Source organism: Salvelinus fontinalis, chromosome 24 (genome assembly GCF_029448725.1).
Source record: "Salvelinus fontinalis isolate EN_2023a chromosome 24, ASM2944872v1, whole genome shotgun sequence".
Classification (NCBI taxonomy): Eukaryota; Metazoa; Chordata; class Actinopteri; order Salmoniformes; family Salmonidae; genus Salvelinus; species Salvelinus fontinalis.
Window position 1 is genome coordinate 12,977,711 of NC_074688.1, and position 23,106 is coordinate 13,000,816.

The window sequence follows — 23,106 nt, forward strand, 5'->3', positions numbered from 1 at the left end:
AGGGCACGGCACGCTAGATTGGACTCTGGACAGAGATATACTGCTGGGTATCTGGTGCCACCGGCCAAATGACTGTAAAAACGGAACAAGTAAATGCTGCTATTTTCCCTTGGAGGACAAGCATTGCGGGCCCAGTGGAGAAATGGGTGTCTCCTCAAGCGGCTGAGTAAATGAGACTTGTCCCCCGAGACATTCTGATTAAACAGACCTTTCCAACTGACTTCTGATGTACTTATCAGAGGCACTGACACTGTGGTGTACTGTTTGCACAGCAAGTGTGCATACTGTAAAAGCCAGTGTGAAGAATGTCTGCTTTATTCCCCTGGATTTATCCCTGAATCCTTCTCTAACTGTACACTACTGGCCAATGTTTTTAGGCCAATCTAGTAAAAGCTGAGATGAAAGGAACTTATTTTTTTTCTGTGTGGATATGGTTCTCTGCAGCAAAGTGATTTTGTTTTCTATATTCCTGCTAAAGCACCAGCAATATATTTCACAGCCCCGGAGCCTATAAAAAAAAATATATATATATATACACAGTGGGGAGAACAAGTATTTGATACACTGCCGATTTTGCAGGTTTTGCTACTTACAAAGCATGTAGAGGTCTGTCATTTTTATCATAGGTACACTTCAACTGTGAGAGATGGAATCTAAAACGAAAATCACATTTGTATGATTTTTTAAAAGTAATTAATTTGCTTTTTATTGCATGACATAAGTATTTGATACATCAGAAAAGCAGAACTTAATATTTGGTACAGAAACCTTTGTTTGCAATTACAGAGATCATACGTTTCCTGTAGTTCTTGACCAGGTTGACCAGGGAGACTGGCTAGGCCACTCCAGGACCTTGAGATGCTTCTTACGGAGCCACTCCTTAGTTGCCCTGGCTGTGTGTTTCGGGTCGTTGTCATGCTGGAAGACCTAGCCACGACCCATCTTCAATGCTCTTACTGAAGGAAGGAGGTTGTTGGCCAAGATCTCGCGATACATGGACCCATCCTCCCCTCAATACGGTGCAGTCGTCCTGTCCCCTTTGCAGAAAAGCATCCCCAAAAAATTATGTTTCCACCTCCATGCTTCACGGCTGAGATGGTGTTCTTGTGGTTGTACTCATCCTTCTTCTTCTTCCAAACACGGCGAGTGGAGTTCAGACCAAAAAGCTCTATTTTTGTCTCATCAGACCACATGACCTTCTCCCATTCCTCCTCTGGATCATCCAGATGGTCATTGGCAAACTTCAGACGGGCTTGGACATGCGCTGGCTTGAGCAGGGGGACCTTGCGTGCGCTGCTGGGTTTTAATCCATGGCGGCGTAGTATGTTACTAATGGTTTTCTTTGAGACTGTGGTCCCAGCTCTCTTCAGGTCATTGACCAGGTCCTGCCATGTAGTTCTGGGCTGATCCCTCACCTTCCGCATGATCATTGATGCCCCACGAGGTGAGATCTTGCATGGAGCCCCAGACCGAGGGTGATTGACCGTCATCTTGAACTTCTTCCATTTTCTAATAATTGCACCAACAGTTGCTGCTCAAACGGTCAGAAACAGACTCCATGAGGGTGGTATGAGGGCCCGACGTCCACAGGTGGGGGTTGTGCTTACAGCCCAACACTGTGCAGGACGTTTGGCATTTGCCAGAGAACACCAAGATTGGCAAATTCGCCACTGGCGCCCTGTGCTCTTCACAGATGAAAGCAGGTTCACACTGAGCACGTGTGACAGAGTCTGCAGATGCCGTGGAGAACGTTCTGCTGCCTGCAACATCCTCCAGCATGACCGGTTTGGCGGTGGGTCAGTCATGGTGTGGGGTGGCATTTCTTTGGGGGGGCCGCACAGCCCTCCATGTGCTCGCCAGAGATAGCCTGACTGCCATTAGGTACCGAGATGAGATCCTCAGGCCCCTTGTGAGACCATATGCTGGTGCGGTTGGCCCTGGGTTCCTCCTAATGCAAGACAATGCTAGACCTCATGTGGCTGGAGTGTGTCAGCAGTTCCTGCAAGAGGAAGGCATTGATGCTATGGACTGGCCCGCCTGTTCCCCAGACCTGAATCCAATTGAGCACATCTGGGACATCATGTCTCGCTCCATCCACCAAAGCCACGTTGCACCACAGACTGTCCAGGAGTTGGCGGATGCTTTAGTCAAGGTCTGGGAGGAGATGCCCCAGGAGACCATCCGCCACCTCATCGGGAGCAAGCCCAGGCGTTGTAGGGAGGTCACACAGGCACGTGGAGGCCACACACACTACTGAGCCTCATTTTGACTTGTTTTAAGGACATTACATCCAAAGTTGGATCAGCCTATAGTGTGGTTTTCCACTTTAATTTTGAGTGTGACTCCAAATCCAGACCTCCATGGGTTGATAAATTTGATTTCAATTGATAAGTTGTGTGATTTTGTTGTCAGCACATTCAACTATGTAAAGTAAAAAGTATTTAATAAGAATATTTCATTCATTCAGATCTAGGATGTGTTATTTTAGTGTTCACTTTATTTTTTTGAGCAGTATATATATATATATATATATACACACACACACACACACAGTATAACACAAAAGTGAGTACACTCCTCACATTTTTGAAAATATTGTAAATAAAAATGACACTTTGCTACAATGTAAAGTAGTGAGTGTACAGCTTGTATAACAGTGTAAATTTGCTGTCCCCTCAAAATAACTCAACACACAGCCATTAATGTCTAAACCTTTGGCAACAAAAGTGAGTACACCCCTAAGTGAAAATGTCAAAATTGGGCCCAATTAGTCATTTTCCCTCCCCGGTGTCATGTGACTCATTAGTGTTACAAGGTCTCAGGTGTGAATGGGGAGCAGGTGTGTTAAATTTGGTGTCATCGCTCTCACACTCCCTCATACTGACTGTTCACTGGAAGTTCAACATGGCACCTCATGGCAAAGAACTCTGAGGATCTGAAAAAAATAATTGTTGCGCTACATAAAGATGGCCTGGGCTATAAGAAGATTGCCAAAACCCTGAAACTGAGCTGCAGCACGGTGGCCAAGACCATACAGCGGTTTAACTGGACAGGCTCCACTCAGAACAGGCCTCGCCATGGTTGACCAAAGAAGTTGAGTGCACGTGCTCAGCGTCATATCCAGAGGTTGTGTTTGGGACATAGACGTATGAGTGCTGCCAGCATTGCTGCAGAGGTTGAAGGGGTGGGGGGTCAGCCTGTCAGTGCTCAGACCATACGCAATACACTGCATCAAATTGGTCTGCATGGCTGTCGTCCCAGAAGGAAGCCTCTTCTAAAGATGATACACAAGAAAGCCCGCAAACAGTTTGCTGAAGACAAGCAGACTAAGGACATGGATTACTGGAACCATGTCCTGTGGTCTGATGAGACCAAGAAACTTATTTGGTTCAGATGGTGTCAAGCATGTGTGGCGGCAACCAGGTGAGGAGTACAAAGACAAGTGTGTCTTGCCTACAGTCAAGCATGGTGGTGGGAGTGTCATGGTCTGGGGCTGCATGAGTGCTGCCGGCACTGGGGAGCTACAGTTCATTGAGGTAACCATGAATGCCAACATGTACTGTGACATACTGAAGCAGAGCATGATCCCCTCCCTTCGGAGACTGGGCCGCAGGGCAGTATTCCAACATGATAACGACCCCAAACACACCTCCAAGACAACCCCTACCTTGCTGAAGAAGCTGAGGGTAAAGGTGATGGACTGGCCAAGCATGTCTCCAGACCTAAACCCTATTGAGCATCTGTGGGGCTTCCTCAAACGGAAGGTGGAGGAGTGCAAGGTCTCTAACATCCACCAGCTCCGTGATGTCGTCATGGAGGAGTGGAAGAGGACTCCAGTGGCAACCTGTGAAGCTCTAGTGAACTCCATGCCCAGGAGGGTTAAGGCAGTGCTGGAAAATGATGGTGGCCACACAAAATATTGACACTTTGGGCACAATTTGGACATTTTCACTTAGGGGTGTACTCACTTTTGTTGCCAGCGGTTTATACATTAATGGCTGTGTGTTGAGTTATTTTGAGGGGACAGCAAATTTACACTGTTATACAAGCTGTACACTCACTACTTTACATTGTAGCAAAGTGCCATTTCTTCAGTGTTGTCACATGAAAAGATATACTCAAATATTTACAAAATTGTGAGGGGTGTACTCACTTTTGTGATATACTGTATGTGTATATATATATATATATATATATATATATATATATATATTATGAGCTAGCCTGAGTAACGTCAGTTACCATCGCCAACTGAGTTTTGAGATGGCTCCTGAGAAGGACTGCTATGATCAGGCTAACTATTGAAGTTTGGACTCCAGAAGGAGCAAGTGACCTTGCAGAAAGTGTTCCCACTATAAATCACAAGTTATACAGTATCTTACCTCTACTTAAGAGAAGCAAAAAATGTATGTTATTGTGAAGCTGATCTCTTACTGCTCTCTTGAATAAGCTGGCCAAAATTCCAACAGAGCTCTAACAAGGAGGTGTTAGCACTGTAAATAAGAAAAACAAGTTAATTGAATCACAAACCAAACTGCACAAGCCCTTGGGCTTCCTGAGTTGTAATCCTTTACTTTACTCCATCCTTTGCCTTGAATTTTATGTCTGATTAAATTGTCAGCAATAAAAGTATCATAACTTTCTCATATCACATATTTAAATGTTGCTTATTTGTCATATAAAGAGTACGTGTACATGTAAAAAAAAATATATATATTAAAAAATGATAATAATAATATGGAGGGGAGTGAGTGTCATGCCGAAGCAGGTGTCGTGCTGGCTCACTTGGCTAGTTGTCAGGATTAGAGGTCGACCGATTATGATTTTTCAACGCCGATAACGATTATTGGAGGACCAAAAAGGCCGATACCGATTAATCTGGCCAATTTTATTATTATTATTTTTTTGTGATAATGACAATAACAACAATACTGAATGAACACTTATTTAAACTTAATATAATACATCAATAAAATCAATTTAGCCTCAAATAAATAATGAAACATGTTCAATTTGGTTTAAATAATGCAAAAACAAAAAGTTTTGGAGAAGAAAGTAAAAGTGCAATATGTGCCATGTAAGAAAGTTGACGTTTAAGTTCCTTGCTCAGAACATGACAACATATGAAAGCTGGTGGTTCCTTTTAACATGAGTCTTCAATATTCCCAGGTAAGAAGTTTTAGGTTGTAGTTATTATAGGAATTATAGGACTATTTCTCTAACATTAGTATTTCATTAACATTTGACTATTGAATGTTCTTATAGGCACTTTAGTATTGCCAGTGTAACAGTATAGCTTCCGTCCCTCTCCTCGCTCCTACCTGGGCTCAAACCAGGAACACATCAACAACCGCCACCCTCGAAGCAGCGTTACCCATGCAGAGCAAAGGGAACAACCACTCCAAGTCTCAGAGCGAGTGACGTTTGAAATGCTTTTAGCGCACACCCCGCTAACTAGCTAGCCATTTCACATCGGTTACACCAGCCTAATCTCGGGAGTTGATAGGCTTGAAGTCATAAACAGTGCAAAGCTTGAAGCACAGGGAAGAGCTGCTGGCAAAACGCATGAAAGTGCTGTTTGAATGAATGCTTATGAGCCTGCTGCTGCCTACCACCGCTCAGTCAGACTGCCCTATCAAATCATAGACTTAGTTATAACATAATAACACACAGAAATACGAGCCTTAGGTCATTAATATGGTTGAATCCGGAAACTATCATCTCGAAAACAAGACATTTATTCTTTCAGTGAAATACGGAACCGTTCCGTATTTTATCTAACGGGTGGCATCCATAAGTCTAAATATTCCTGTTATATTGCACAACCTTCAATGTTATGTCATAATTACGTAAAATTCTGGCAAATTAGGCGGCCCAAACTGTTGCATATACAATGACTCTGCGTGCAATGAACGCAAGAGAAATGACACAATTTCACCTGGTTAATATTGCCTGCTAACCTGGATTTCTTTTAGCTAAATATGCAGGTTTAAAAATATACTTCTGTGGATTGATAATAATTTGTGGATAATTTACAAACAAAGCATTTGTGTTTAGTGAGTCCGCCAGATCGGAGGCAGTATGGATGACCAGGGATGTTCTCTTGGTAAGTGTGAGAATTGGACCATTTTCTGTCCTGCAAAGCATTCAAAATGTAACAAGTACTTTTGGGTGTCAGGGAAAATGTATGGAGTAAAAAGTACATTTTCCTAAGGAATGTATTGAAGTTAAAGTTGTCAAAAATATAAATAGGAAAGTATAGATACTTTAAAGTATTTTTATTTAAGTACTTTACACTACTGGTTACAACTAAGCTAATGAAAATGTCAGGTGTTGGAGGAATACACACATGTTGACCTCCTGAGATTTAGGGCACAGGGTTTACATGTTCCCCACCTGTGGAAAGAGGTTTTTCACATGCACTAGGTTTTGTAGAGGAATTGACTAACAAAATGGTGTTTCACAGTTGTGTAGCTCTGGTGTTCCATAGGTATTCTGTGACAGGTCCCTTACCCAATGTCACAATGGCTAAATCCATGGTTGGTCCCCATCGTATCTCTGCCCTCAGCCTAGCACTGGTAGGGGGAGATGATAATGAGAGAGCATGCAGCTAATCGACAGAATGGATCACCATTGGCCAGGGCCCCATATCACACCCCTCCCGTCCAACCCTCAGCGGGAGGCTGGCACCACAACAGCCATGATTGAGATTGACAGGTTGTGCACACATAAAGAGATTATAGAGAAATCCCTGGGAAGGCATCACTTCAGGACAGGATTGTTGTAGTATTGGGTGGCTACGACAGCTGCAACGCCAAAGTCTCCCATGCATGAGCAGTGGCGTCAACGTGGCCTCCGCTGTGAGTGACACACTAACCAGTCGCCACATCTAGAAAGGTCAGCTTTCTGTGCTGTGTGTGTGGACCGTTCCCTGGACATCCAAATTAAGTATCTAAATGCATTGTGAACAGAGATGAGGGGAGCCGTGCCCATAAGACACCTACAGGTGGTGGTGGATGGACGAGGGAAGACACAGTCATGGCATCCATTTTGGTGCGGATGAACTCTGAAGTGGCAGTTGGTTTAGGTATGGGATGATAGTCTGGTTTAACCAATCATTGGTTTGTTTGGTTATGGGAAGCTTGAATGGGATGGTCTGACAACACACAGGAAGCAAACCACCTCCCTCATTTGGATAGATAACCAGAGGTGTGTTCCATATTTGCCTCATCAGTGAATCACATTACATCAGCGGGTCCATCAGAGTCAACATTGTCAAACAGTCATGTACTCCATTGCTTCCTCCCTGCTCTCGATGAGCACTGAATTCAGATAATAAAAAAGAATAATGCATTCCACCTATTTTCCTCCAGGGCAGAAACTGCAACAAAAAAAGAGGTACCCTGGCCCGTCACGATCTGTTTCAGAGGAGAGTGTGGCTCAAACCTAATTACACAGATTAATGTACTGTGGAAAGTGCCATTACCTAAATGGACCCAAAAAGAGTGGAGGACTGCGCACATCAAAACCCAAACATTTTCGGTCTAAATGCTAATGGGTGTCTCAAATCGGCCAGATGAAAACGCATATCTTTGCACTGCCTTGCTCTCTCCTAAGATGGATACGATTTTGAGCCCTCTTTCATTCCAGTTCCTAGGCTACTTCAGTTGACAATGACTGTTAGCCCAGATAAATTCCCCCTCCCTATCGCCTCCACTCTGTTTTAATTCGTCTGAATGGATGTCTTATGAGAAATACTTGGGGGCGGACCGAGGCATGCATTGAAAAGTACACCCCCCCCCCCCTCCTCCTCCTCTTTTTAACCCTGACTCCTCCTCCATGGTCTTCCTATTGTTCGTCATTGTTTCTGCAGTCTACATTGATTAAATGGAAGGCTTAATCCTTCCAACACCATACATTTATAGACAGTGATGTCGGCTTATTGTAAATCTATTTGCAGTAAATGAAGGGGCTGCAGATACAATTCGATTGGCTGCCAGCGTCTCCGAGCCAGTGTGTTTACGGCTGGGTGTCGGAGCACGTGCTGGTCATCAGGCTGCAGAAACCGGCTTCTGAAAATAAGACCTTGTCGCCCTGGACGAGAGAGCGGGAAATGGAGTTGACAGGTAGTGTGAGCCTGACACACATGCACACGCTGTCGCCAGGCGTTAGTGAGGCTTCACTTAAATGTGTTCACACTGAAATCCCTCCGCTTGGGGGACATTTGTTTTTATGTTTCAGTCCCTGTAGGGACTCTGCTGGCTGTGGGATGTCTGGGTCTGAGAGCAGACAGACATCCAATACAGAATTCCAAAAACTAAAGCCATTACTTTTTGACACTGTTCAAAGCTCCCATCCCTTGTAGGTTGGAACTTAATTTGTACTGACTGTTATGGTGACAGGTAGCTTAGCGGTTAAGAGCTTTGGGCCAGTAACCGAAAGGTTGATGGTTCGAATCCCTGAGCTGACTAGGTGAAAAATCTGTCGGTGTGCCCTTGAGTGAGGCACTTAACCCTAATTACTCCTGTAAATCACTCTGGATAAGAGGGTCTGCTAAATGACTGAAATGTAGTGGTGCATCTGAATGGGTGTTATTTATGATCAAGCCCTTGAATGGAAAATATGTCATTACCCTACACACGCGTCACCAGAGGCGGCGAGAGCCTCTCCAGGCACCGACAGCTTTTCCTCTGCCTGTCTGCGACATCCAAATGACATTGGGATTTGCTCACTCGGATAGCGGCTGAAAATAATGTATTCTCTGATTGGATCAGCCAGTGATGGAGGAGAAGGAATGATGAAATATTTCAGGCACGTTGGCTCCAACCTGCCTAAGCTGGTCAGAGGCATAGGAGAGCCAGCAGTTCTAGTGGGTGATCCCACACAAAAGACAAACACCCCACTCGGGAGATAAATGACCACCCCCAAAAGAACAGCTAACTGTGGGTTACTGGGGAGAGCCCACTGTGTGTTGTTGTTGAGGAAGCATAGATGGTAGAAACTCCACCTACTGTAACAGAGGTGCCACCCTACCAAGCCATGCCCACCAAATAATTTATTGAGCCAAACTTTGGTAACATTCTATATTCCCTCTTCAGTTAATGTCTGCACCTTTCTTAAACCCTTTGATGCACCATGCAACATCCCATATAAGGAGAGGATTTCACATGGAGCCATGCATGACACGGGGCTGGCTCGGCTGCACCATGCCCTCCTGTACCCTTAACCATTAAATGGATGCCTTGCTGACTCAAAGCCAGCAGTGTAGCCTAGCCTGCACAGATAGACACACTGGCATCCTCCACAAGGAAATGAAGGCTCAGGGAACGAAAGAGACCAAGTCCTCGCAGATGTACTGTCTTATAAAATATGAATCACGCAGCAAGCTTTTCCAGTGCAGCGCACAATTTACTCTATCCAGTAGACAAATGTTGTCCAATATTAAAACGGATAAGCACAGACATATGATGGCATCCATACACACTGCCTGAGCACACGGCACAATGTTCCACTGAATCCTCCCTCTGCTCGGGTGCCCCAGGCCCACTGATGGAATTTTTGTGATTGGCTATTTCTCTCCATACACCTTAATTTGTCTTCTGTTTTGCAGTCTCACTGTATGGCAAGCAAATGGCCACTTGGTTCTCCAACATGGCTGAACAACGCTGATTGGTGAGGCGAAGGCTGATACATAGTGTGGTGAAGAGATGGTTTCCAGAAGAAGACAAAACATGTAATAAAAGGGCTTTTACTCTGTGTTTCATTGGTGGTGGACATTGGGATTGATTAAATAAATTGACATTTCATCCACTCTAGGTGTCAATTGTGCTTGAAGGGCCATTGTTCGTAAGTCACGTGAGTTCACGACCACGATACAAAGCAACGGTTGGCTGCACACCAAAATTATGGGAATGGGAGCACATGGGAGGATAACCTGTCTCAAGATTACGTGATTTTGCGCTTTAAATCGCACAATTTTACAGCATATCAAATGCACGTGGCTCTTCGCTCTAACTGGGCAAATTACTGAGGGAAACAAATCCGAACCGTACTCTAACCCTCTTGCCTAGTTAAATAAAGGTTAAATTACTAAAATTAACCCGCTTAGTAGTGGGGGTGGGGTGGGTGATCTCCGTGGTTGCTAAGGGCAACGGGTGAGATAGATGGTCTGTATTTGCGGAGCCGCAGCTGCGCGTCTGTTAATACCAACGCGACCCTCACGTCCCCGCGCAATTCTCCACACTGGGTTGGCTGCTTCAAGGCATGAGGATGCGAGCAGGGATTTAGTGTGTGTCTTTTCCCGTCTGGATCAGTTTATTACCTTTCTCCAGCACACAGAAACGGATTTAGCCACACGAAACAAGGTTTGCAGAGATTATTCGTTTTTTTTTCTTGTAGCCTAGCCTGTTTGTTAAATAAACTATTAAATGCAAATGATGATTAACTTATGCGATTTCCATTTACCGTTTAATTAACCTTTTATAGTCATACAATATGGCTATTGATGAAGCTCTTGGATGGGCAGCACAGTTTGGTTTTTGTTGGATGATCTCAACGTTGAGGGACTATGAACAGGCTGTTGGTGGTTGATACGTGCGCGCTCGGTGCATCTCAACTCTGGATAGCCTACATAAAATGAAATGTTTGTCATTTTCTGGCATTGCTTTGGTTCGATAGCCACTTGTTTGGGAAGACAATTGTGCGCTCCAAAACGTACTTTGGTGCCTGAGAACCTGAGGCTCCTCATTAAATCAATTTCCACTCCCATTCGCCAGACTGCCACATTATAATTTAAAGGCATTCAAGTGTGAATTTAAACGGGGCCAAGTAGGACCTCAATTCCATTTTACAAATGGGATCTCTCACGAGAGGGTAAACATAAGAGAATGTGTAGCCTAGTCTATGAGCTTCACAATAGACAAGCGCTGGATTTGTTGGGAATGTGGCGCTGTTGTTTTTATCAGTGAGGATTTCATATTACTAATCACGCATGTGTTGATTCCAGGATTATATGAATGTAATATTGCCTCATTCATCGAAAAGATGGCTACAAAGCATTTTTTCCCTCGGCATGACTTTTGCCAATTATGATGCATTTACGCGTTATAACGCGGGACAGCTTTGTCAATAGGCCAGGCCATCTATTGTTCGGAATGCGTCTTGGCTACAACTTGGAAATCATGTCTGTTGTTGTGGTTAAATTAACGGGTTGAATTCCCTTACATAGGCTATAGCCCAAACATTTCAAGAGGAAAACATAAGCTAAAAAAATTCGGTAGACGTTTATTTTAGGCTAGCCTACACAAAACTGGGCTTGTGGCTTTGTTACATTAGCAATGCAAATGAGCGTTTGAAAAGCACGGGCACCTGCTGTCTCAAGCATATGCATTGGCTTTTTCACTAGTGTGTCGTGAAAAACATTAGCGTGAGCAACAACAGTGGAGTCGGCGGTTTTCTTTCAAAATAAAAGTCCCCTAATTGAAATGTATACAAATAGTGGAATCCTGCCACAAATGGACTACATACAACTATTATGCCCTGTACAGCTTAATCTATGGATTGTGCACCCATGAAATGGGGTATCAGCATACCCAGTGACACCCACAGAACATAAATCTGTAGATTTTACACAAATTATCATCTTAGCTCTTATTGCGGCACTTTGACTGTGGAAAATCAACTCTCAACTTGGCGTGTATTGCGCATAATAGACTAAGACGCTAATATGTGTGTAAACTCTACAGATTTTTGTTCTGTGGGTGTCACTGAGTAGGCTGATACATTTTATGGGTGCACAATCCATAGGTTAGGCCAGGGTTTCCCAAACTCGGTCCTCAGGATCTCAATGGGTGCACGTTTTGGTTTTTGCCGTAGCACTACACAGCTGATTCAACTAATCATGAAGCTTTGATCATTTGAATCAGCTGTCTAGTGTTAGGGCCAAAACCAAGAGGTGCACCTTTTGGGTTACTGAGTTTGGGAAACGCTGGGTTAGGCTGTAGAGTGCAATATGAGTTTCAATAGGCATGATAGACTAACTGGGGAGGTGATTTTCCCCAGTCAAAGTCCTGCAATAAGAGCAAGACGCTAATATTTGTGTAAACTCTACAGAGTTGTGTTCTGTGTGTCACTGGGTAGGCCGATCCCCAATATCATGGGTGCAGAATCCATAGGTTGTGCAGTGCATATATAAGTATCAATGGTGGAAAAACTACAAAATTGTCATACTTGAGTAAAATTCCTTATATCCTGAATAAAAATGTAAACGCAACATGCAACGATTTCAAGTGTTTTACTGAGTTACGGGGCTGTGCCATGGATTTAGGAGCAGGGTTGCTTGTTTTGTTTCTTAGTTTTGTACTTAATGAGTAGCCTTGGGTTACATTTAGCTTTTTTGCATTGTTTATGCTTGGGTTACTTTTAGCTTTTTTTGCATTGATTATGCAAGTCAGTCAATTTTAAATAAATTCATTAGGCCTTATCGTAAGGATTTCACATGACTGGGAATACAGAAATGCATCTGTTGGACGATGCCTTAAAAAAGGTAGGGGGTGTGGATAACAATTATTGTGTGACCCCCATTTGCTTCATGCAGCGTGACACATTTGGCTGTGCAAGGTTGATGGATATTGGCGGGAACTGGAACACGCTGTCGTACATGTTGATCCAGAGCATCCCAAACATGCTCAATGGGTGATATGTCTGGCGAGTATGCAGGCCACGGAAGAACTGGGACATTTTTCAGCTTCCAGGAATTGTGTATGGATCCTTGTGACATGGGGCCGTGCATTATCATGCTGAAACATGTGATGGAGGCGGATGAATGGCATGACAATGAGCCTCAGGATCTCGTCAAGGTATCTCTGTGCATTCAAATTGCCATCGATAAAATGCAATTGTGTTCATTGTCCTTAGCTTATGCCTGCCCATACCATAACCCCACCGCCACCATGGGTCACTGTTCAAAATGTTGACATCAGCAAACCGCTCATCCACACGAATGCATACACGCTGTCTGCCATCTGCCCAGTACAGTTGAACATGGGATTAATCCGTGAAGAGCGCACTTCTCCAAAGGTGAGATTTGCCCATTGAAGTCAGCCCATTGAGCTTCCCTGAGACGGTTTCTGACAGATCGTGCAGAAATTCTTTGGTTGTGCAAACCCACAGTTTCATCAGCTGTCCGAGTGGCTGATCTCAGACGATCCAGCAGATGAAGAAGCCGAATGTGGAGGTCCTGGGCTGGCATGGTTACACTTGGTCTGCTGTTGTGAGGCCGGTTGGACGTACTGCCAAATTCTCAAACACAACCTTTGGTAGAGGAATGAACATTAAATTATCTGGCAACAGCTCTTGAGGGCATTACTGCAGTCAGCATGCCAATTGCACGCTCCCTCAACTTGTGGCATTGTGTTGTGTGACAACTTCACATTTTAGAGTGGCCTTTTATTGTCCCCAGCACAAGCTGCAGTTGTGTAATTATCATGCTGTTTAATCAGCTTCTTGATATACCACACCTGTCAGGTGGATAGATTATCTTGGCAAATGAGAAATGCTCACTAACAGGGATGTAAACAAATTTGTTCCCAAAATGTGAGAGAAATAAGCTTTTTGTGCGTATGGAAAATGTATTCTATCTTATTTCAGCTCATGGAACATGGGACCAACACTTTACATGTTGCGTTTATGTTTTTGTTCAGTATATTAAGCAAACCATCCGGCACAAATGGCTTGTGTTTTATTTTATTTACGGACATACAAGGGCACACTCCAACACTCAGACATCATTTACAAACATAGTATTTGGTGTCAGGGAAAATACATGGGAGTACAAAGTACATGTTTTCTTTAGGAATATAGTGGACTAAAAGTAAGTAGTAGGAATGCACGATATATCGGAATCTCATTTGCCAAGATAATCTATCCACCCGATATTCGCTAAAAATGCCAACATCGACATTGGCCAATTGTCTAGTTTAACACCGGTGTGCAAAACCGATGTCAATGCTGACGTGCATACCTATATAACGTAGGTAGATGACGTAATGATGCCACGAATAATACAGCGCTACACAGAACAAAAGCAGAAAATTACTAAGCGCGCACTTCCAACAACTAAACAAGTTCAAGTCGAGCAGTCATTTAAAAGAGTAAAAAAATTCCGCGGGACAACTCAAAGGCGAAATCCATTCTCAAGATGATGGATTTTCATTGCCCTTGACAATCAACTGTTCTCCGTCGGGGATGATGTTGGCTTTCGCCGACTGGTCGAGCACCTCTAGCCCCAGTACACACTACCAAGTAGTCACTATTTTTCAGATGTTGTCCTACCGGAGTTACACAGTATTGTTGAAATTAGAGGTCGACGATTATGATTTTTCAAAAACGATACCGATTTATTGGAGGACCAAAAAAAGCCGATACCGATTAATCGGCCGATATTTATATCTATATCTATATTTTTCTAATAATGACAATTACAACAATACTGAATGAACGCTTTTATTTTAACTTAATACATCAATAAAATCTAGTCATAAATAATGAAACATGGTTTAAATAATGCAAAAACAAAGTGTTGGAGAAGAAAGTAAAAGTGCGATATTTGCCATGTAAAAAAGCTAACGTTTAAGTTCCTTGCTCAGAACATGAGAACATATGAAAGCTGGTGGTTCCTTTTAACATGAGTCTTCAATATTCCCAGGTAAGAAGTTCTAGGTTGTAGTTATTATAGGAATTATAGGACTATTTCTCTCTATACCATTTGTATTTCATATACCTTTGACTATTGGATGTTCTTATAGGCACTATAGTATTGCCAGCCTAATCTCGGGAGTTGATCGGCTTGAAGTCATAAACAGCGCAATGCTTGAAGTACAGTGAAGAGCTGCTGGTTAATGCAGGAAAGTGCTGTTTGAATGAATGCTTATGAGCCTACTGCTGCCTACCACCACTGTCAGACTGTTCTATCAAATATCAAATCATACACCTAATTATAATATAACACACAGAAATACGAGCCTTAGGTCATTAATATGGTAAAATCCGGAAGCTATCATTTCGAAAACAAAACGTTTATTCTTTCAGTGAAATACGGAAGCGTTCCGTATTTTATCTAACGGGTGGCATCCCGAAGTCTGCATATTGCTGTTACATTGTACCATCTTCAACGTTATGGATGTCATAAGGTGAATGCACCAATTTGTAAGTCGCTCTGGATAAGAGCGTCTGCTAAATGACTTAAATGTAAATGTTATGTCATAATTATGTACAATTCCGGCAAATTAATTGCGGTCTTGGTTAGGAAGAAATGGTCTTCACACAGTTCGCAACGAGCCAGGCGGCCCAAACTGCTGCATATACCCTGACTCTGCTTGCACAGAACGCAAGAGAAGTGACACAATTTCCCTAGTTAAAAGAAATCAATGTTAGCAGGCAATATTAACTAAATATGCAGGTTTAAAAATATATACATGTGTATTGATTTTAAGAAAGGCATTGATGTTTATGGGTAGGTACACATTGGTGCAACGACAGTGCTTTTTTTCGCGAATGTGCTTGTTAAATCATCACCCTTTTGGCAAAGTAGGCTTTGATTTGAGGATAAATCAATAGGTACCGCGTCGATTATATGCAACGCAGGACAAGCTGATAAACTAGTAATATCATCAACCATGTGTAGTTAACTATTGATTATGTTAAGATTGATTGTTTTTTTTATAAGATTAGTTTAATGCTAGCTGGCAACTTACCTTGGCTCTTGCTGCACTCGCGTAAAAGGTAGTCAGCCTGCCACGCAGTCTCCTCGTGGAGTGCAATATAATCGGCCATAATCTGTGTCCCAAAATGCCGATTACCGATTGTTATGAAAACTTGAAATCGGCCCTAATTAATCAGCCATTCCGATTAATCGGTCGCCCTCTAGTTAAAATGCACATCTGTGAGCTACTTGCCAAAATAACTATATCGGTATCGGCCAAAAATGTAATATCGGTGCATCCCTCGTAAATAGTAAAGTACAAAGATCTCAACACCTACATGGGGCGGCAGGTGACCTGGAGGGTAGGAGTGTTGGGCCAGTAACCGAAAGGTTGCTGCATCGAATCCCCGAGCTGGTAAGGTAAAAAAAAAAACCATTCTGTTCTGCTCCTGAACAGGGCAGTTAACCCACTGTCCCCCAAGCTTCGTGGATGTCGATTTAAGGCAGCTCCTGCACCTCTCTGATTCAGAGGGGTTGGGTTAAATGCGGAAGACACATTTCAGTTGAATCCATTTAGTTGTACAACTGACTAGGTATCCCTCTTTCCCTACTTAGTGTCACTATAAAGAAGCCGCTCTGCCATTTCCTGGTTGCTAAAACTCTTAACAGTTCACCTAATTTGAGTTTACGTGACAAAATGTAAAGAATCATTGTACCATCTGTGAAATACTTTTTCCATAACAAAAAAAAACATTTTTGTTTGAGCCATTTGAAACTGGTGTACAAAACCGAAAGTAAAATATGCAAAAACAAAACTTGAAAACGGGAAGCATAGAAATAGCACACACAGAACAAATCTACCGCTTCTTAAACTTGCCTTGAAGTCGAATGATAGATCTATAACTCACATTTCTATGTGAATTCGGTCAGGTCGCCCAAAAAGTTAAATTCTGCCACTAAGTAGTACCTCAATTTTTTTTTTACCTAAGTACTTTACACCATTGATAAGTAGGCTGTGCAGTGCAATTTCAAGATATATATTTTTTGGGGTGGGGGGGGTTAAACTAATAATTGTCCTTTATTGACTTTATATAACAACATTCCCCCACAAAAAAATATTGTCCAATTGTGGCATGATTCCACTATTTTGCATTAGTTTCAATGGGGCACTTTTATTTTGAATGCGAACTGCCGAGGCCCCTATTGTTGCTCGCGCTGTTGTTCACGACACACCGATGAACCCGCCCACCCTTCATTTCTCCCGGTCTCTCCCTCATTAAAATTATGTTCTATTTCTGCAGTGCATGATTGGAGCTCACAGCTAAACTCAATCGCAGGGGCATCTTAAACCCCCTCGCTCTCACTGCCGGTTTAACATAACAAAGGGGAATAGAGTACTCTGTTGAAAACCAGACAAAAAGGCTAAAGCGCGCGATTGTCCTTGTGGCAGGACATGCAAGCGTGGTCTCCACTCCCTCCACAGGCGCACATTTGTACGCAGTAGTAACCTAACCGGGAAATCAGATTAAAATGTGTTATTGGTATCGCGCTCCTTATTCGAAATACAAGAAAATTGTATTACAAAGTATGTTGCTGTAATCATTTTACGTCACATGCAGTCACAGGGACCGTTTGAATAATCGAATATGCCAAAGTATGACTAGCCTACATCATAAGGTGCACCTCTGGTGTTTTTGATTGGCGAGAGAATTTATTTCAAATTTTCAGATGGATGATTTGGAGAGAACGTGAAATCGGTATTAATCTATAAAGATAGTTTAACCATGGATGACATTGCTACGTTGCAAAATAACCCAATGCAGACTGGAAAACAAGGGCAGTGCTTCACAACACGATAGGAGATAAAGGGGGTGTCTGTGGGTGAAGAGACGTCTATAATAAGGGGGGTCGAGTCTATAGAAAATCATGGCCAGAGAAAATAGTGCATTTGTTAGTTTCTGTTTTGCCTATAACCTTTAATGATGTTATGATGCAATTATAAACACTTTCCCAAATAAAAATGATCAAGGTGGCTTTTGCTTTGGAAGCAGACATTTTACGTCTTAAAGCATAGACATTTAAAAATTAGCTAAGCCTTTTTCTTTGTCATTTTCCATTATGGAGATTTGCTGAAGATTTTAGATTTTCACTCGCCTCTGCTGTCATTGCATGTTATTGTTTAAGCTTACTATCTAGAATGTCAGCTTGTTTTTCCTGGATACTAAAGCCCAGACATAAACCCTTCAAATGGTGCTGAATACTAAACAAAACCACAGATCCACTTTTCTAAACAGCAATGCTCTCTAGCATCTAGGTGACAGGAGTCAGACCCTTGTGGCAACATGAGATTATCTGGAGCATGTTATGCCCTGTGTTTATTTCCTTCTGACTGCTCTGGGCCACACATGTCATTTCCCCATTCTTCAAAATACCCATCACTTCTCACGTAGAATTTGTCACGTTACATTATGTTGGTTTGTGGTTGGATGCATTGGCTTTAAATCGTTTTGAGCAGAGCTTTGCTGTTGTAGAGATGCAGTGCGTGTTGCATCTGCTGTGTCTGGAGTACCCTAGACTAAGTCATGGACTGTCTGTGTTGTTGATTTATACATTGAATCCTTTCTCATTTCATTTCCACCAGGTTCGTGGCCCCCATTCTCACCACGGAATATGATGCAGAGGCCCTCCTCTCCGAAGGGAAGTTGAATGGGAATACTGCCATACGTGTCAGCTCGTGATCAATGAACTCAGTCCATTCAAGCACAAAAGGAACTAACCTGAACTACTGAAGAAAAGGAGGGGATATAACGACACAGACGCCTTTTTGCGGATATGGCGGCGACAGATGCCTGTGCAGCACCTGTACAGGAAGAAGGCACTACCACCACCGAGACCAAAACAGAGGTAGAGCCCACAAACTCAGAGACTGTCACAGAGGCTGTCACGTCTCCACCCGAAGAGGTACAACCTGCCGGAGAGACCACAGAGAGCCCAGAGCAGCCGGCCGATGGCAAAGCTAAACAGGCCTCTGAGAATATTTTCTCTTCCTTTCTGAATAAGAGTGGACTGGGAAAAGTCATGGGAGGGAAGAAGAAGAAGGAGCAGAGCACTGAGGCTGTGGAGGCTAATGGAGAGGGCAACACAGAGCTGAAAAAGGCCTCTGACCAAGCAGAGGAGCCGGCAGCCAATGGTACAGAGGCAGCGGTAGATGACCAGGCCATTGAGAAAGCGCCGGAGAACCAGGTGAAGGTCCGATCCAAATCCTTGGACAGGTTAGAGGACCCTGAGGCCCTCAATGCCACAGTGGACACACTGGAAGATGCCCCGGCAGCAGAAGAGTCAGAGAAGCCTGCCTCCAGTGCAGCGACCAAACACATGAAACGCTGGCATTCCTTTAAGAAGCTTATGGCCCAGAAGAGTCACAAGAAGAGCACAGAAGATTCTAAGGAGGCTGAGGGCAGCGAGGGTGCATCTGGGGGAACACCTGGTGACACAAGTACACTGGACTCCAAGGCTTCAGAATCCAGTGGCCAGAAACGGTGGAAACTGAAAAGGTCATGGACATTCCAGGGGCTGAAGAGAGACCCGTCAGTCGTAGGCATCAGCAAAGTCGCTAAGGGCGAGAAGGCGGAAGGGGAGGAAAATGCTGCAGAGAACGATGAAGCGGCTGCGCCTGAAACAGACGAAGCCAAGGCACAGGTAGACGACGAAACACAGGAGAAGACCAACACAGACGGAGAGGAGGAAAAAGGAGCCACCGCCGCCCCACACAAATCAATGAACCAACACGCAGATGAGATCTGGACCTCCTTCAAGAAACGCGTGATCCCCAAGTCCAAGCGGGCAGCAGACACGGTGGCTGCCAGCGGGGAGGAGGAAGGTGCTGCAGCATCTGAACTGGCCGAGCAGACGGAAGAGGCAGGCAAAGAGCAGGCCAAGTCGGCCAAGACCAAGCGAACGCACTTCAACCGCGCCGTTTCGCTGAAAAACTTCATCATGCGAAAGGGGAAAAGCACCAGCGTGGACCAGGGAGACGGAGCTCCGAAAGAGGGTGAGGAGGCAGAAGACGGGGAGGCGAAGAACACAGAGGGCGCGGCTGCCCCAGCTGGCACGTCTGACAGCCAGCAGGGAGACGCAGATGCTGCACAGGGCGAGAGCAACGACAAAGGAGAGGTTCAGGTGGTCAATGAGCACACAGCCGCTGATGGAGAGGCAAAGGAGCCCGCAACGAGCACACTGTCTGGTCCTGAGCCAGAGAAGGCCAACACAGTTAAGCCCGCAGCACCAGCAGAGCCCGTGGCAGAGGTGAAAATCAACGGTGAGAATGGGTGCTCGAACGGCACGCCCGAAGAAGACGCCATACACAATCATGAAACGACCCCGAAGAAAGACGGACCAACAGACGAGGCCAAACAAGAAAACACCAACTCCACGAAGGACGCGAAGATGCTAAACCTCGGCACAGGAAATGCAGTTGCCCAAATCGGTGAGTTTGCAGTAGAAATAGACTATGGTGATGATGACCTCCAGCAAAATGGAGCTAACATGATGACACAGGTCAAATTAGAACTAGGGACTAGCTTTGAGGGTGGGGTGGGGGGGCGCTTCTCAAAATGGAAGGTCCCATTCTGAGTCAGGGGAGGCCAACGCTGAGCCACGTGACCAAGAGGAAGCGCGGAAGAGGATGCTCTATGAGGCTGCTGCATCCATCGTACAGACAATTATGTCAGCGGCCACTGAACAGTTAGAAAATGAGAAGAGCTTTCTGGACACTGGTCAAAAGTGTTCTCCTTATGCCAATAGTGGGAACACTTTTGACTGTTGTCCAGAAATGTTCTAACTGTTCAAGAAAAGGTAAGGTGATATTAACATCAGTTTTTGTCATTGAGGGTTTACAAATATGATGCTGGGTGAAGCTTTAAGTGGAAGCGTAGTGTAGTTATGTGATACTGAAAGCCGTTCACCTACTTTGATGCAGCACTTTGAAATCCCTTTAAGGACACTCAACGCTGCAGTAGGTAACATGAAACATGTAAATAGTCAGGGAAAGAGCCACTGAACCAAACGGTTACTCATAGGTATCCGTGTCACAGCACACAATAGAAAGGTCACTGTGTATAACAGGGCCACTTCATTATTGTAGGGAAAGAGGGTCAAAGGACATCAATAATGTTTAGTCAATCAAAGGATTAATAGTTAAATCAAAGTGTCACTTGGGCTGTCTAGGAACAAGATTAAGCACCTTTCTCCCTGGGGTACCAGTTTATCGATGAAAGTAGTTTTTCCTGCATGTTTGGTTCACAGTTTTCAGTCAGGGGCCATGTCTACAATATTGTGATTCACCCTACGGAGTAAGTCGAATGTGCTGTGAATCTGTCCCAATAGTCTTGAGTAATACTAACACTTCACAAAGATCTAAGACTATCAGTCAGCACCATGTCTACTACGAATTAAAATGTTTTCTATGAATGTTCTGATTTTAAATATATATTTTAATATATTTCATTTTTTCTGTTATCATTCACCAGACAAAAAGGCGGGAAACGTGTGACGACACACAAAGAGGATTAGATCAGCATGGGATTCGTTCAGCAAGGAGCTTTGACCCCCCCCTGCCCCCCCCCAAACGGAGTAATCACATGTTTTTCGCCACAATTCTTCATGGTGAGAGCGATGCAATCCATATAGATGAAAAAATACTCAAAAGCAATAATTCAGTCATCAATCAGCGCAGTTCTTGCTTACCATTCTGTGATCAATGTAAATGTTTTTCTTGTCCTCTACTAGTGAGATTTTATATTGTCAACAGAAGGGAAGACATTCCATCCTTGTCAAATGTTAATCTCTATGATCTCTCATTCCAGGATCATAAATACTTAGTTTTATATCAATTGCCATTTTGTTTGTAGTTTTGTCAATAGATATTCCAAAGTGCACATTTGAAATGATTGCCCTAAAGACTGCCCCCCCCCCCCGTGTGGATTCCTTAAGTAATGTGTTCTAATCTCTTTCTGTGTTAATGTTTTTAGACTGTTGTGTACATGAATGAACCACCATAAAATATGAAGTCAAAATGTTTTTTTTCTAAACACATCTTCTCACTGTAACGCAGATTGATCTGCCGTTGATATGTTTTGTTGATCAATGATGTCACGTGTTCGCTAGGAAATTGTCAAAAACTAGAACAATAAAGATTCAAATCGAACAATTAAAAAAAAAATAATAATTGTGGAGGCTATTTATGCATAAAATGTTGATGTACTGTATGTAGGAAGGCATTATGGAAATGCTATTGGTCATTAATCTCTATTTTGATAATCCTACATCCTTTTACATAATGGCAGATTTGTGCAGTATGCATTAGCTGGAGTACTTCAATTTCACAATGAATTGCGTCAAGCGGTGAGCTCATTCAGAGTAAATTACATCATGTTTCAGATAAACATGTCTGCTATAGTCAGTGTCAATGCCTTGGCAGTTGAGGGACATGTCTTTTACCACTATGTTAAAAACGCTGGATACAGCACTATACATGAAATCACCACAATACTGTTGTCTGTTAAAACTAAATCTCTGGGATTAAGTTATTATAGAGATGACAGACAGTAAGAGCATATTATAACAGATATATGTTATGTAAAGTTATAGGCTAGCTAAAAAAAAAACACAAAATGGGCATGAAGTGATAACCTGCAGTGACAGACAAATACAGGGCGGCATCACTGAAACTGGGATGTTACCCACAAGCCACAGCCATCCCTGGAATGTGGACTTCATTCATCTAAAGGTGTTCATGATCATTACATTCCTGTTGTTCTGCCAAATGACAAATCAATCAAGTAGGACAAATAAAGGTGATATTGTTTTCGTATGTGTGTTAGCAGTTCATTTTTTAGCAAACAAAAGCTCACAATATGACTTAAAGGTATTTTTTTGGCATAACACAACTATACTACAATATTGTTGGAAATACTAAGTGGTAGCTGTAAGAAAAACACCCCAGGGGTCTCATTGTTGGATGTGTTGACCAGATAGTTGGTGGTTATCAGTGGGAACAGACACAATGAATCTATTCTGGCCCACGCGGTCCTGCAATGATGGTGCTCTGCCCTCAGGCAGGTCACTGTGTATTGACTATAATGTCTGGAGCGGTTCATCCGCTTAGATAAACAGTCTCTCTTTAAAAGGTGAGTATGATACACAGATCAGTGAAATGTCACTAATGGCCACTTTTGTAGAAAACTGAAAGAAAAGGGTGAACCGGGGACTGTAGTGCTGTGTGTGGGTATAACAGTGAGTGAGAGAAAGTGAGAGAGGGACAGTCAGAGATCAAAAGAAAAATAACAAGTCTGTGTGGGGAGAGTGGTAGGGGAGTATGTATGATTGTGCTGGGCCAAGTGCAAGAC

General features: G+C 43.4%; 1 protein-coding gene across 1 annotated transcript; it reads left to right on the forward strand.

Annotated features, from left to right (window-relative positions):
• The first annotated feature begins 10,143 nt into the window (after positions 1-10,143).
• Positions 10,144-22,571, forward strand: LOC129821945 (A-kinase anchor protein 12-like). The gene is made up of 3 exons (XM_055879714.1): positions 10,144-10,364; positions 18,342-20,186; positions 21,229-22,571. Exons 2-3 carry the CDS (start codon positions 18,533-18,535, stop codon positions 21,249-21,251), a joined length of 1,677 nt encoding a protein of 558 aa, XP_055735689.1. The 5' UTR covers positions 10,144-10,364; positions 18,342-18,532; the 3' UTR covers positions 21,252-22,571.
• The last annotated feature ends 535 nt before the right edge of the window (positions 22,572-23,106 follow it).